Source organism: Ips typographus, linkage group LG1 (assembly GCF_016097725.1).
Source record: "Ips typographus isolate SLU linkage group LG1, UJ_Ityp_2.0, whole genome shotgun sequence".
Lineage (NCBI taxonomy): Eukaryota > Metazoa > Arthropoda > Insecta > Coleoptera > Curculionidae > Ips > Ips typographus.
In genome coordinates this window covers 23,979,714-23,995,432 of record NC_138422.1, presented here as the reverse complement: position 1 = coordinate 23,995,432, position 15,719 = coordinate 23,979,714, and the positions used below count along the sequence as shown (strand labels likewise).

At 36.5% G+C, this 15,719-nt stretch overlaps 2 protein-coding genes across 3 annotated transcripts in view; both read left to right on the top strand.

Moving 5' to 3' along the window:
- LOC145729054 (tachykinin-like peptides receptor 99D) overlaps positions 1 to 15,719 on the top strand; it is a 164,523-nt gene that overhangs the window by 99,981 nt on the left and 48,823 nt on the right. The window lies entirely within an intron of this gene.
- On the top strand, positions 4,321 to 5,197 carry LOC145725145 (uncharacterized). The gene is made up of 2 exons (XM_081973816.1): positions 4,321 to 4,560; positions 4,697 to 5,197. Exons 1-2 carry the CDS (start codon positions 4,321 to 4,323, stop codon positions 5,195 to 5,197), a joined length of 741 nt encoding a protein of 246 aa, XP_081829942.1.

The following is a 15,719-nucleotide window of genomic DNA, read 5'->3' as shown; positions in this document are numbered from 1 at the left end:
CCTTTACGAGGTTTGACTAGGTTATGAGATTTTCAGATAAAGGTCAACTGTAAATTGCTTCTTATAGGAAGTAAAATGACTTGAAATTTGGTAGGAATAAAAGAGCGCTGAATGCTTTCTGTACTGCATTCTTTCTGCACCACAAAACAAAATAATTGTCTTAAACCAAACATTCCAAGTTTCCACAAGATTTTGCAAATTTAAAGTTTTAAAAATTGGCATTTCTATTAACTACAAACTATTAAAAACGAGGCAATTGCCAAATTGACATTCTCCTTCCTGTTCAAATTTAGCGACTTGTGTTGCCTCATTGTCAGATTGGGTTTTACGCGGAAAATTTAAAAAATACTGTGATAAATAGTTATTTACGTAACAAGTAGGATATGAATATTATTAAAGCACGCGTGTAAAAATTTGCGCGAGACCGTAGGCCAAGACGTGTCATCACAGTGCGTTAATACATATAATAGTATATTACGTAACTAGTGCTGTAAGAAACATTTTACGCACGATATGGGATAAGTTACGCACGAAGCCGTAGTAAATTACAAATACTGTGTCTCTGGCATTCCAAATTTTGACACCGTTTTTCTCCCTGACTGTACCAAATCTTGCAGTGTTTTTTAGATTATTGGATGGGAAATTTAATGAGGATTCCAAAAACGTGCGTAAAACTGTCATTTTCTCACTCCAAGTGGGTTTTACAGGAGATTTTGTCACTGACTGTTCTTTCAAACTGTGTTTCTGGCTGTTTAAATTTGTACACCGCTTTTCTCCCTGACTATACTCGATTTCTTAGTGTTTTTTATATCATTAGATAGGAAATTGAATGAGGATTCCAAAAATGTGTTTAAAACTGTAATTTTATCACTCCAAGTGGGCTTTACAGGCGATTTTGTCCCTGACTGTCTTTTTAAACTGTCTTTCTGGCAGCACTAAATTTAACACTGTTTTTCTTCCTGACTGTACCAAAGTTTGTAGTGTTTTTTTAGCTTATTGTATGGGAAAATTAATGAGGATTCCAAAAATGTGCTTAAAACTGTCATTTTCCTACTCCAAGTGGGTTTTAATGGAGATTTTATCCCTGACTGTCCTTTCAAACTGTGTTTCTGGCAGCTTCAATTTTGACACCGCTTTTATCGCAGACTATACTTGATTTATTATTGTTTTTTTGAGTCACTAGATAGGAAATTGAATGAGGATTCTAAAAATGTGTTTAAAACTATCCTTTTCTCACTCCAAGTGGATTTTACAGTAGATTTTGTCCCTGACTGTCTTTTTAAACTGTCTTTCTGGCAGCACAAAATTTAACACCGTTTTTCTTCCTGACTGTACCAAATCTTGTAGTGTTTTTTTAGGTTATTAGATGGAAAATTTAATGAGGATTCTAAAAATGTGCTTAAAACTGTAATTTTCTCACTCCAAGTGAATTTTACAGAAGATTTTTGTCCCTGACTGCCCTTTCAAACTGTGTTTCTGGCAGCTTCAATTTTGACACCGCTTTTCTCGCAGACTATACTCGATTTATTATTGTTTTTTTGTGTCACTAGATAGGAAATTGAATAAGGATTCTAAAAATGTGTTTAAAACTGTCCTTTTCTCACTCCAAGTGGATTTTACAGGAGATTTTGTCCCTGACTGTCCTTTCAAACTGTGTTTCTGGCAGCTTCAATTTTGACACCGCTTTTCTCGCAGACTATACCCGATTTCTTAGTGTTTTTTTTTGTGTCCCTAGTTAGGAAATTGAATGAGGATTCCAAAAATGTGTTTAAAACTGTCCTTTTCTCACTGCAAGTGGATTTTACAGGTGACTTTGTCCCTGACTGTCCTTTCAAACTGTGTTTCTGGCAGCTTCAATTTTGACACCGCTTTTCTCGCAGACTATACTCGATTTCTTATTGTTTTTTTTGTGTCACTAGATAGGAAATTGAATGAGGATTCCAAAAATGTGTTTAAAACTGTTCTTTTCTCACTCCAAGTGTATTTTACAGGAGATTTTGTCCCTGCTGCCCTTTCAAACTGTGTTTCTGGCAGCTTCAATTTTGACACCGCTTTTCTCGCAGACTGTACTCGATTTCTTAGTTTTTTTTGTGTCACTAGATAGGAAAATGAATAAGGATTCCAAAAATGTGTTTAAAACTGTCCTTTTCTCACTCCAAGTGTATTTTACAGGAGATTTTGTCCCTGCTGCCCTTTCAAACTGTGTTTCTGGCAGCTTCAATTTTGACACCGCTTTTCTCGCAGACTATACTCGATTTCTTAGTTTTTTTTTGTGTCACTAGATAGAAAATTGAATGAGGATTCCAAAAATGTGTTTAAAACTGTCCTTTTCTCACTCCAAGTGTATTTTACAGGAGATTTTGTCCCTGCTGCCCTTTCAAACTGTGTTTCTGGCAGCTTCAATTTTGACACCGCTTTTCTCGCAGACTATACTCGATTTCTTAGTTTTTTTTGTGTCACTAGATAGGAAAATGAATGAGGATTCCAAAAATGTGTTTAAAACTGTCCTTTTCTCACTCCAAGTGGGTTTTACAGGTGATTTTGTCTTTGACTGCCTTTTTAAACTGTCTTTCTGGCTGCACTACATTTAACACCGTTTTTCTTCCTGACTGTACCATAGTTTGTAGTGTTTTTTCAAGTTATTGGATAGGAAATTTAATGAGGATTTCAAAAATTTGCTTAAAACTTTCATTTTCTCACTCAAAGTGGGGTTTGCAGACGATTTTACCCCTGACTGTCCTTTAAAGCGTGTTCAAATTTCAGATCACAAATTTACTAATTTGTAAATTTGTTGCACCAAACCACTTTTCAGAAAAGGTTGCATGAGACCAACTCCTTAATTCAGTACCGTAAGTTTGCAGGACTGATTTTTCTTCTGAAAAAGAACTGAATTGATGTATTAAAGCGCTCTTGAAAAAATCAAAACCACTCGCCTTAACTGCATAATTTGCATAAAAAATCTCAAGTTTAATAAGAAATTCTAACAAGAAACTTGTTATTAAGTAGGGGTGTAGGCATGTTATCAACCAAACGCTATTTTTCCGAATTCCTACCTTCAGAGACTGCCTAAATTGCATTGAAATTCCGGGCATCCGTCAGCCGCCCCTTATATTTCTTTTGTGAACTTAACAAGCCTGTTACGGCCGAATTATGGGCCGTATACATCAAAAAGATATTGCAAGAGACTTTCTGGTTTTTTTTTTTAAATCATTTTAAGTTATGATCGCTGTAACCAGTTTTGGAGACAATCTTCTCTTGTAGACGAGAAACGTGCCACTGACGGGTAAATAATAGGAAAATTAAAAATGGAATCTTGAAAGGAAGCTGGCAGGCCCTTAAGGCTGATTCGATTTCATTTTAACATCCATACTGCGATATATTAAACTAGATTGGAAAGCACAATTTAGAGACAGTCATAAGTAATTTTTTAATGTGTCGAATAAAACCTGATTTTTTAAGTAATTAGTCCAGAGTTCATGAATGAAACTTTAAATTTGAATACACTTTTTTGACTAACCTAACTCTCGTGTAGATCTTGACTTTTTGTCTGACGATTTTTGATTTTGTCTTTTTTAGTAAACAAACACCTTGATTCTTCTAAACATAAATTTTACTGACCTATTGTTGACAATTATAAAGTGATTTTTAATTAAGGCAAACAGAATCGATACGCTATTAATCCGATAAGAGAGTGATTGATCGGTCCCTTACCTCCCCAATGGCGTTTGATTTATAGTGGCGTTTTGTCGGGCTGGATTAATAATTTAATCGGGTGCAAGGGAAATCCAGTACCAACTAAAAATGCTGTTTAATGACCGGAGGCGAACCTACCGGTGACGATAAATTGCCACACTGACTGCAGAAAATTTAGAACCAGCAGGCTGACAGTGGGGAAATTACTTAGACTTGTAATTTTCCAGCAGGCGGGAAATTGTTACGCCATAACGTATCGACAGCGATAAATTAAAAAGACCGCTTGTTCTACTATAGGAAGAAGAGATTGCTATAAAACTAAAATGTGTGTGTACTAGTCAATGTGTATTTTAAATTTTGAGTAATATTATCTGAAGTATTGGATTTTGGATTACGTTGATATGACTCATAAACTTTCCATCTCGATAGGATGTGTTTAGCCATAGTGTTAAACAATGTTACAATATCAGATTATGAAGGCTTTCAAGGCCGGTTAAAACTGAAATACAAAAGTTATCTGGGCTTATAAGCCGTGGTCCAATGGAATTTCTTACTGAAGTGTCGTCCACATGTGCGGCTACTTCCAGTGGCAGGGTGAATTCTTCGAAACAGAATGATTTTGTAGCAATGGGCAGTCCTCTCAGTCCGGTAATAGCAAACTATATTATAGAAACATTGGAAGTAAATGCTCTGGCCACCGCTCCAAAGAAACCAAAGTGCTGGTTTCGATACGTTGACGATACCTTTGTAGTTTGGAGCCACGGTGAAGACGAACTGCAGCGATTCTTGGTACATCTAAACTCCGTAAATCCAAGAATTCAATTTACTATGGAGATCGAAAAAGAAGGACGTGTACCTTTCCTGGATGTAATGGTGACAAGGAAACCTTATAGAACACTGGCTCACACGGTGTATCAAAAACCAACACACACGGATCGTTATCTTAATAGTGAATCTAATCATCACTCTAGCCCAAAAAGAGGAGTGATCAAAACTCTATCAGAATAAATGCGAACCATCAGAATTAGAAAAGGAGTTTAAACATCTGGAAAGGGTTTTCGGATGGAACGGATACAGTAGACAACAATTCAACAGAGCCACTCGCCCAAAAAACATCAAACTACGTAGACAACAAACGGGGGATGATGTTGAAGAGGAAGTTGGTTGGACTTGCTTACCATACATACACAAGGCCACGGATAGGATTGGAAGGATTTTAGAGAAGCACAAGGTCAAGACCGTCTTTAAACCAACCCGCACGATACAACAGAGTCTCAGATCGGCCAAGGACAAATGGGATCCTTTATCGGCTTCTGGAGTTTACAGGATCCCTTGCAGCTGTGGCTCCGCGTACATTGGAACGACTAAACGTAGTGTCAACACAAGAATAGCAGAGCACAAGAGAAGTTGCAGACTAGGACAGACCGAAAAATCAGCGGTGGCAGAACATGCACTTTCTGGAGGACATGATATTCGTTTTGAAGAGGTGGAGGTTTTGGATTGATCACAGCGTTACTATTCTAAATTAACTAGAGAAGCCATTGAGATCTTTAAGCACGAGAACATCATCAACAGAAAGGAAGAGATCACCTTGTTAGATCCGGGGTGGAAACGAATCTTGCCCCAGACCGTTATGGGCATGTGCTACCTCCCTCTGGTGTAGATGTCTTGCGCCAGACACCGTGCGCGCCGATGCAAATCATCGTCGAGAGGTACGGAAGTGCACTTCGACCGTTACGTCATCGTCTTTGATAATGTCCGCCGCAGATGTGGACGAAACGTTAGGAAGAAATTCCATTGGACCACGATTTATAAGCCCGGATACTTTTTAAACTTAAATGAATCACATTGGTTCACTTGACTTCATCATCTATGATTTTTATGTGTTAGTTGATATATGAAGGTTGCTAGATAGGAAAGGAGATTCGCAAAGCAGATGATATAGTAATAGTGTTTGGTCTGCCAAGGAAAGCTACTAGATTTCTCAGTATCATCGTATAACGGGACAAATCCTGATCTAATTTTTAAAAATCTTGACTATGCATTTATTTATTGATTAATGTCTCATACATGTTAAAAAATATGAAGATACAGACAGCACCCATGAAAACATTCATTACCATCATACAAGAACGAAAGGCAATATAACGGCTGGTTCATTTACTTAAGAAAACTGTATATTTCTAAATTGGTTCATTCTAAAAACAAGGTTTCAAATGGGAGTCAAAAAAATATTTTTTGTCATTTAAACAAAAATGAAAAATTAAGTAAAAATTGTATTCTGCATTTAGCTGTACCCGAACCAACCCCAACCAAGGACCATAAAACAATGTCGGACAGTTATCATGGAATAACGCTTCTCAACAGCATCCTCAATGCCTTCACTAGAACTTTGTTAGAGGAAATAAACAAAATTAAAAAAATTCGCGAAGAACAGCAAGGTTTTAGGAAAAACAGGTCTACCATTGATGCTATCTTCATTGTGAAGCAAATAACAGAAACATCTCTCGAGTTCAATAAACCAGCTTATATGTGCTTTAGGGTGCAATTGACGGACATCATTGAAATAATTCGAGAAAAGGAAGTGAACCAGATATTGTCTGTCGGACTAGTATAAAAGTAGGACATCTATTAACTGAAGAAGTGCAAATAGCCATAGGAATAAGACAAGGTGACTCACTTAGCCCATTTATATTCAACAACAACAAAAGAGCAGGATACAAAATAGGGAACACTTTTTTCAATGTTGTCTGCTACGCAGATGATGCGATGCTCATTGCGGATTATGAGGACGACCTTCAGAGATCACTCCTTCCTCAGCAAAACAATTAAATATGATCACTAACACAGACAAAACCAAATGTGTCAAACCAACAAGATGCAAACTGGAGATTGATCAGAAAATTGTAGAACAAGTAAATCAGTTCAAATACTTAGAAGCTGAGATAACAAGTTATGGAAATCTACAGAATGAACTGGGTAAGACAGAGAAGAAAATATTGGAATAAACACGTAAACAGAATGGAAGGACAACAGACTTGTAAAAATCGCAAAAACAAACAATCCTGACTTCTAAAACGCTGGAAAGAGTGCTGGACATCAATGTCCGAAGAGGCGTAATAGAACAAAACAGGCATTAGCCTACCTATATGGACACCCATATTAGAAAGAAAGAAGAAGAAGAAGAAGACAAAACACAGTCAAAATTTGCTTTCACAATTAAAATAAAAATCAAAGCTCTAAAACATCTATATCTATCTCGTTGTTTGGTGAGAGTGTTGAATGAATGTTGCTGCTCAATCTACGTGTGCAGAATTTGCGAAAATCGCAGCAAAAGTTTGCGATTGGTCAAAAAAGCTTGCTGCTTTTTTTTGACCAATTACATGTGTGCTAAGACTTACGCAAATACTGCACCAGTAGACTGAGAATTACACTTCATTATGGAGGTATGTTTACTTTTTCAGCCAATGAAAGGTAGGGCACCCATTTTTTTGAAATAATAAAGTAATTGTATGTTAATTTAATTTCCTAGCCAGCAGAAAAAAATGTTAATATCAACCTGGAAACCCATCAATCTCAATTTGCGCCCAATCTTGTGTAGAACGTCATATTTGCTAGTTTTTTCCTTTTGATAAATTGTCTAGTTTTACTACAAAAGCTTTGATTTACATGTATTTAGAATAAATTGTGCTTGAATTGTAAATTGGATAATACGCATTACAACAAGTTATGAGCAAATCGTGATATTTGGAATTTAAATTTATTTCCAATCAATTTACGACTTTTTCCACAACTCTCTGCTAGAAATTATACGCCATAAAGGCTATTGTTGGATGGAGTTTTCGAGTTCGAAGGCATACGCTATTGAATAAAAGAAACAGATGAAAATTGCGGTAAACTTGAAGAAACATTTAACACTGGTACCAACACGCATAGATAGAATGGAAAAACTCCATTCGGATAAGTTTCAAAGTGAAAAAAACGACTTTAAGGGAATAGGAATGATCCCTTAGGACATTGGGCCCCTTTTTGCTCCCGTTTTTAGATAACTAGTTTCAGCTTTTAGTTGTCCCTCGTGTGTGAAAGAACGTGTAATAAGTTTCAGCAGTATGACGTTCGAAACACGTTTTTTTTTTTTGAAAATTGGAAATTGGAACACCTCAATTTTCTAGCGAAGAGAAACGTTACTGCATATTTCGTGCAACGTTATTCGGCACGAAGGGGAATCGACAAAACTGCATTTCCGGGTTGTCTACTAATTTAAGTCGTGTAGTTTCATCGAATCGAATTCAAAAACCGAACGAAACTCGATTTCTTGCAAATTGTATCAGGTCAATTTGTTACATGTGTAGCAATTCGCATCACAATAAAAATTTCTAGGTTTAAGATCCAATTTGCCAGTTGGAGCAATACATTAAATTGCATGAAAAGTGAATAATTAATTATCAGCAAAACAAAGCGGAAAATATTATTTGCCTGGCCAAGCAAGCATGCCTCAATTACTCATAAACGAAACGCACTGAATAAGTTATTACATTATTTTCGATTCAATGCTTGTTGTATATATATGGAAATAAATTTCACGTCAGTTAAGTCAATTAAACGTTATTGGAATGCTGCACAATTCAGCTTTTTTTATGTTAAATTGAGTTGTTGTGAAGTTTTTTGAATAATTTGGAATACTTTAGTAATCTGAATGTATTGATGATTTGAAAATAGACGAAAATATTAGACTTGTAGATCCTTGTGATGAACTACTTTTTGAACTTTTACACCTCTATGGCATACCTACTGGTCTAGTGTCTTTCCTATTGTCGTTTCAAAGTGTTTCTCCATGTCTATGCAATCATTAAAATTTAGTTTACCTTAATATGCCACTGGTTAGTATTTACCTACTTTTAGTAACTACAATAAGGGAACATATAAACTGCTCACGAAAAAGATCGACACAGTATGTATCTCCGAAACGCCTCAGCCGAATTTAATGAACAAAAAAGAATTTGAAAGGCTGTTCTAGAATCAGGAACGTCATTCATTTTGGCTCAAAAGTTATTTCTTAACAGACATACAAGGTAAAGTCATTTTATGGGCTTGGCAGATATCTGGAGACATGTTTGAGGGTTTTTAAATTTTTGGTCTACAACAGAAATGTTTATGAAAAATCAAAATCGCACTTTTTTCTAAGTTACCCTGTATCTTGGGAAAACGATAACCGATTTTTTCCACTAACTAGTAACTTGGGAAATTAGTTTTCTCTACTTTAATGGTCATTGTTGACCTAGGTCAAAAATAGCGTCTAATCTTTAGACTAGAGTCTGGCACAAACACAAGAAAAAAGAAAGTATTATTGACCTAGGTAAATAATAATGTCAATGTGTATTAACACATATGAAATATGATATATATTTGACTTTTTGTTGTTATCCTACATTTTTAAATTTTCTATAAAATGACCATCAAAAATATGGTTAGTAGTGGAAAAAACTCTATATTATCCACGGTTAGACCGCTATTTTTGATCGTATGTCAAGATTAAATCCCGACGAGCAAAGCGATGAATTCAATCGTCTGCAAAACCCACTTGGAGTGAGAAAATTACAGTTTTAGGTACATTTTTGAAATCCTCATTAAATTTCCTATCTAATAACATGAAAAAACACTACAAACTTTGGTATAGTGAGGAAGAAAAGCGGTGTCAAAATTGAAACTGCCAGAAACACACTTTGAAAGGACAGTCAGGGACAAAATCTCCATTAAAACCCACTTGGAGTAGGAAAATGACAGTTCTAAGCACATTTTTCGAATCCTCATTAAATTTCCCATCCAATAACCTAAAAAAACACTACAAACTTTGTTACAGTCAGGAAGAAAAACGGTGTTAAACTTAGTGCTGCTTGAAAGACAGTTTAAAAAGACAGTCAGTGACAAAATCGCCTGTAAAGCCCACTTGGATGATAAAATTACAGTTTTAAACACATTTTTGAAATCGTCATTCAATTTCGTATCTAATGACATAAAAAAAACACTAAAAACTCGAGTATAGTTAGGGATAAACGCGGTGTCAAAATTGAAACTGCCAGAAACACAGTTTGAAAGGACAGTCAGGGATAAAATCTCCATTAAAACCCACTTGGAGTAGGAAAATGACAGTTTTAAGCACATTTTTGGAATCCTCATTAATTTTCACATACAATAAGCTAAAAAAACACTACAAACTTTGGTACAGTCAGGAAGAAAAACAGTGTTAAATTTAGTGCTGCCAGAAAGACAGTTTAAAAAGACAGTCAGGGACAAAATCGCCTGTAAAGCCCACTTGGAGTGATAAAATTACAGTTTTAAACACATTTTTGAAATCCTCATTCAATTTCCTATCTAATGGCATAAAAAAACACTAAAAAATCGAGTATAGTTAGGGATAAAAGCGGTGTCAAAATTGAAACTGCTAGAAACACAGTTTGAAAGGACAGTCAGGAACAAAATCTCCATTAAAACTCACTTGGAGTAGGAAAATAACAGTTTTAAGCACATTTTTGGAATCCTCATTAAATTTCCCATCCAATAACCTAAAAAAACACTGCAAACTTTGGTACAGTCAGGAAGAAAAACTGTGTTAAATTTAGTGCTGCTTGAAAGACAGTTTAAAAAGACAGTCAGGGACAAAATCGCCTGTAAAACCCACTTGGAGTGATAAAATTACAGTTTTAAGCACATTTTTGAAATCCTCATTCAATTTCCTATCTAATGACACAAAAAAACACTAAAAAATCGAGTACCGATAGTTAGGGAGAAAAGCGGTGTCCAAATTGAAACTGCCAGAAACACAGTTTGAAAGGACAGTGAGGGACAAAATCTCCTGTAAAACCCACTTGGAGTGAGAAAATGACAGTTTTAAGTACATTTTTGAAATCCTCATTAAAATTCCTATCCAATAACTTGAAAAAACACTACAAACTTTGGTACAGTCAGGAAGAAAAACAGTGTTAAATTTAGTCCTGCCAGAAAGACAGTTTAAAAAGACAGTCAGGGACAAAATCGCCTGTAAAACCCAGTTGGAGTGATAAAATTACAGTTTTAAACACATTTTTAAAATCCTCATTCAATTTCCTATCTAATGACATAAAAAAACAAATGTACGCAATAATCAAACTAAGCACACACATGAAAATTAATTTTGCATGTAATTTAGTCGACAAATTCAAAAAAAAAAAAAAACGCTTGGCAACATTGCAGTCTTATTTTGAACTTTTTTTAGACTTTGGGTCTTTGCCTCGCACATGCAATTATAAATGTTTCTCTGTCCGTTACACGGTTATGGTCGGTTTCTCTTTTACCACACCTGTATTTGGTCAAGAACCTTTCCAAAAGGGCAACAGAACATCCTAAGATAACCTTCGAAATTATCTATTAAGTGCGCTACTTTAGAGCGGTTTCTAGACGTGGAGCTCCTGTTTTGACTTCCCTCATAATTCGTCTTGCTCGGCCACCCAGAAAGCTTATTAAACTTGTCAACATCTAATAGAGTTTCTGTCTAGTTAATTTTGGTCGGGGGCGTTAATTCGATGGTAAATTTTGCAATGTTAGGATTACAAAGTGGATTCAAAGGAGGAGTTGGTTTTAAAAAGTGCAAGGATTTACGGTACGATCCAATTGAGAAAGCTTTCCGCTATCCAACTTCCCTGGGGAACCGGAATGCGCATCGGAAATTCATGAGATCACTCCGGAAAGAATTGTCGTCACGACACCGCAAAACCAAAAAAAAAAGAGAAAGGAACGTAAGCAAAATTCCAATAAATGCATCAAAAGTGGGTCCCTTTATTAAAAACGGACTTAAATGTCGACAATTTATACGGGGGCCATAACGATCACGATGGCAAAAGGAAATACCGGAGGGCAACCGATCACATTTCTCCATGTAAAAATATCGGTATTTTTCCCTTCGAATTTATACGTGGAAATATTATTGAGAACGTTCTAAAATTTCCATGACGACTGGATAGAAAGAGTTTTGCTTTTATTAGTTGGAACCGCGAAAACGGGAAAAACAAAGGTTTCATTATGACGACTAGAAAGATTTTTAATCAGCCCCAGTTCGTTTTAGCTTTCCCGGATGCTTCCATTAAAATTACAATTTGGTGTCATGGAGGAGAATTGCGCTTCTAAAATTAACATGATTTTATTCGAGTCCAACTGGCCGTTTTACTTTCACGAAGTTTCCGAGGAAATTCACTTAGTTTAGTAGAATTATTAAGTCACATTTTAAGAGTTTCAATTTGTAAAGTAATTCAAGTTAGTGTTGTTTAACTGATATTTGGGTGAGTAATTCAATATTAAGTAATAGTTTGAGAAACTTGTGAAAAAATCACTATAAGGAAATGATCAAATATAAGTAGAGTGGATTTAATTTTATCTAGAAAATAGAATAACATTTTTCTCTACTTTCCTGACATATCTAAACTTGCTGTTGACTCTCATTGTTCGAATAAACGGATTTGTTTACAAACAACACTACATGCATGTTCAACTGTCGTACAACGTCAACTTGTCTCACCGCTTTATGAAACTTTTCTTAAAATAATATTTTGCTTGACTTGATCGGATAAACTTCTGAGAATTCCACAACAAAAGTAATAAAAGTGGGTTAAATCGCAATGTTTTCTAACATGCACATCCTAGAATTTTATTCACTTCTTTCCGTACAGATATAACAGTTATTTCATACGAGTTGTACTCACAATCTTAATTGATATTAGCTAGTAAGTTTCATACTTAGCATCATTGTTGTTTGGACAAAGGATAAGGTGTTGTTAACTGAACAGTAAGAAACACTTGCATTATAAGGATGTTTGGAACCATTTACAAAATTGATATTTAAATAACAAACAGGTTTACCAGAAAATGCATATACAAAAGTTTACACAAAAGATTTATGTTTCATATAAATCAAAAAGTAAAGGGAACTAAATCGGGGAACCTTGCAGGCTACCTTACTAGTCACATTGCTTCAGGCATATAAACCAGACTTACTATTTGAACATTTTAAAAATTGTAGTTCTTGTAATAAGAAAAACTTTAAAAATGTTTGTTGGTTTAAATCGTTTTTCTGTCGTTTTTATCATTAACGATTCTTTTGCAAGGATATCATCGCCCGAGGTTACAGAGGTCCTGACTCCTTGCAGTAACGAGGAATTGGAAAGGTACACGGTATCTATCCAAAACAAAATTGTCATTGCCTATAAGAAATCCTGTCCGATGAGGATGGTTCAGACAGATGGCACTAGGTAGGATGGATTACACCTTACCAAAAGCATTCCGACCAATTAGTCTCACATCGTTCTTCTTTGCGAGCGGTATATAAGAGATGAGGTGCTGGTTCACAACCCACTTCACCCAAATCAGCATGCATATACTCCGGGTAGATCCACTGATTCGGCTCTTCACCAAGTGGTTGGTTAGGTTCGAATAATCATAGGACAATAAAGAATCCACCCTAGGTATATTCATAGATATCGAGGGAGCGTTTGATAAAACAACCTTTCCGACAATTACCCAGCAACTTAACTCCAACACACCCCTAGTAGTAGGAGAATGGACACTTAAGATGCTCTCCAGTAAAGCAATAAGTATCAATGTAGAAGACATCACAGTGAGAGGACTGGTCATGAGGGGATGTCTACCAGGAGGGGTCTTATCACTCCTTCTTTGGAACATAGTTCTGGATACCCTAATTAATCACCTCAACAATAATGGATTCTACACATTTGCATACGCAGATGACATAGTTATCTTGCAGATACTATTGCGCACGGCTGGTGTAAACCCCGCAGTAGGAGCAGATCAATTGAGGCTAAGCCTATGGCGAGAAGCACTCACTGCGCTGCTTATGCTGCAGGCAGCCAGTGATGCAATTGAACACAGATTTATGTTTAACAAACCCTACAAAATACAAATAAAACAGAACTCAGAGTCAGATGCTGCAAATGCAATACGTATTTACACAGACGGCTCAAAAACCAAAGAAGGCTCAGGATGTGGAGTTTACTCTAGATCACTAAGCCTAACGATTAAGTGGGGAATGGGAAAAAATACCAGCGTGGTTCAAACGGAACTGGCTGGTATCTCAATCGCCACGAAAGAACTAACCAGAAAAGGTATTTCTGGCAAAAACATAATAATCTGGCCAAACGCTACACCCATGCTCAATCCCTAAAGAGATGGGATGGAATCAAAGAATGTAGTCTTGCCAGGATCACCCTGGGTCACCCTGGGAAGCTGGCGCCGAAGAAATATTTGGCGATGACCAGGAGAAACCTACGTTTAACAGTAGGATTTCTGACTGGCCACTGTCAACTAAGGAAACACCTCCATACAATGGGGCTAGTGGACACACCTCTGTTTGAATAGGAAGATGAAACTGTCGGGCATGTCTTATGCGAGTATCTGGAGTTATCGTCAATAAGAGAGTGTGTGTGTTCGGTGAGTCTTGGCCTACACCTGCATAAAAGAGATGTCTCCTAGTGACCTGTCCACCTTCCTGGGAAAGGCAGGATGGACAGTGACCTAGGAGGACAACTTGGGAGGATGTACAATGGGTCACATGTGGCCTAAGTGCTGTGGATTTACAGATACAGAAGGATTCTTTTTCCACAAGCCATTTTGTAACTTTTCATTCATTTCGCAATTTTGTCACAATGTGACCTACCCTATTATATTTACAATTTTTCATTTGATCCATATTTACGTACTTTTTTACGTACTTTATGTGTCTGACTCTGACTCTATGTGTCGTATATTATGTGTCTATATCCAGTTTCTGTGCAGCTACTAAATGAAGCAAAACTTCTTCTTAAAGAAGAAACAAGATCCGAAACATCCAGAATAAGCCAAATTATGGAAACTACAGAGTTGAAGATAATTTAATAAATAGCTGGAAAAGCACGGGTCAGGGAAAGAAGCCCGGATTTCGGACAAACATCGAAAATATCAACGACTAAGTAGAAAAATTGAGTGGAATGACCATATCCCACATAAGACAGAAGAGCGAATAGTGAAGATTGCCAGAGATAAGTTAGAGAAAATCTTTGAAAACGTTGGAGTGACCACCTACCTCCATAAAGCGAGTTACAATGAAGAACAAGTATTCCCCTTAAGTAGAAGAAGAAAATGTGAAATAACATTTGATAAACACTGTAATGTCAAGCATCTAAATGATCATGCCACTAATATTTTTGAGTAAAATATAATTTGTCACACTGCACATCTCTTGTCCAGTTAACAGCACATTTTCCACTCTCCCTCTTTGTAATGTGGGACACAGCAGAATAGACGTGACTCCACCCGCAGCTTAGAACATTAACTTTTATGTCCGCATTCCTCGTAAATCAAATATGAGTAAGTGCCGGCCGTAAAGGCAGAAAGGGCTTTACTATCTCCCGCTTTTTAACGTTAGCGCCTTCCAACAACCCCCGCACCGACCATCAGAATAATCCATTAGCGGCCGGCCACAAAAAAAAATATTTCATTACGCTTAAAAGCGGTTTGCATTGAAAAGTCCAAGCTAGGAGAAACTCTTTTCCAAGTTTACCCCTTCGTAAATTTTTGTGTTTGTAGAAAAAAACGATGGAAATCCAATTTTCCTTCGAGGCGTTTGTTGACTTATCAGGGGAGGTCGCTCATTTTAGGATTAAATCAAACATTCAAAAAAATTATCATGGAAAGTAAATATTCGCGCTTAAACGAGTCAGTCAAGTCCTTCGTATTCATGTACGATAATAGTATCCCCCAAGGACTTGGCCCGCATTTTGAGCTGGTGGTGCAAAAATACGTTTTCTTGAAAATTTCCAGACCCTTCTAAGCCCGAACGAATCCTTTGCTTCCTGCGGGAATTGGCCAGATTCTACTTTTTTGCTGGTATAAGGTTAAAGGTTGCCGCCAAGGATGCTACTTGATCGATTATAAAGTTAATGATGTTTCGAAACTTTCGACCCTCGTCGCTCTATTTATTTACAGAAGGTGAGAACTACTTCTAT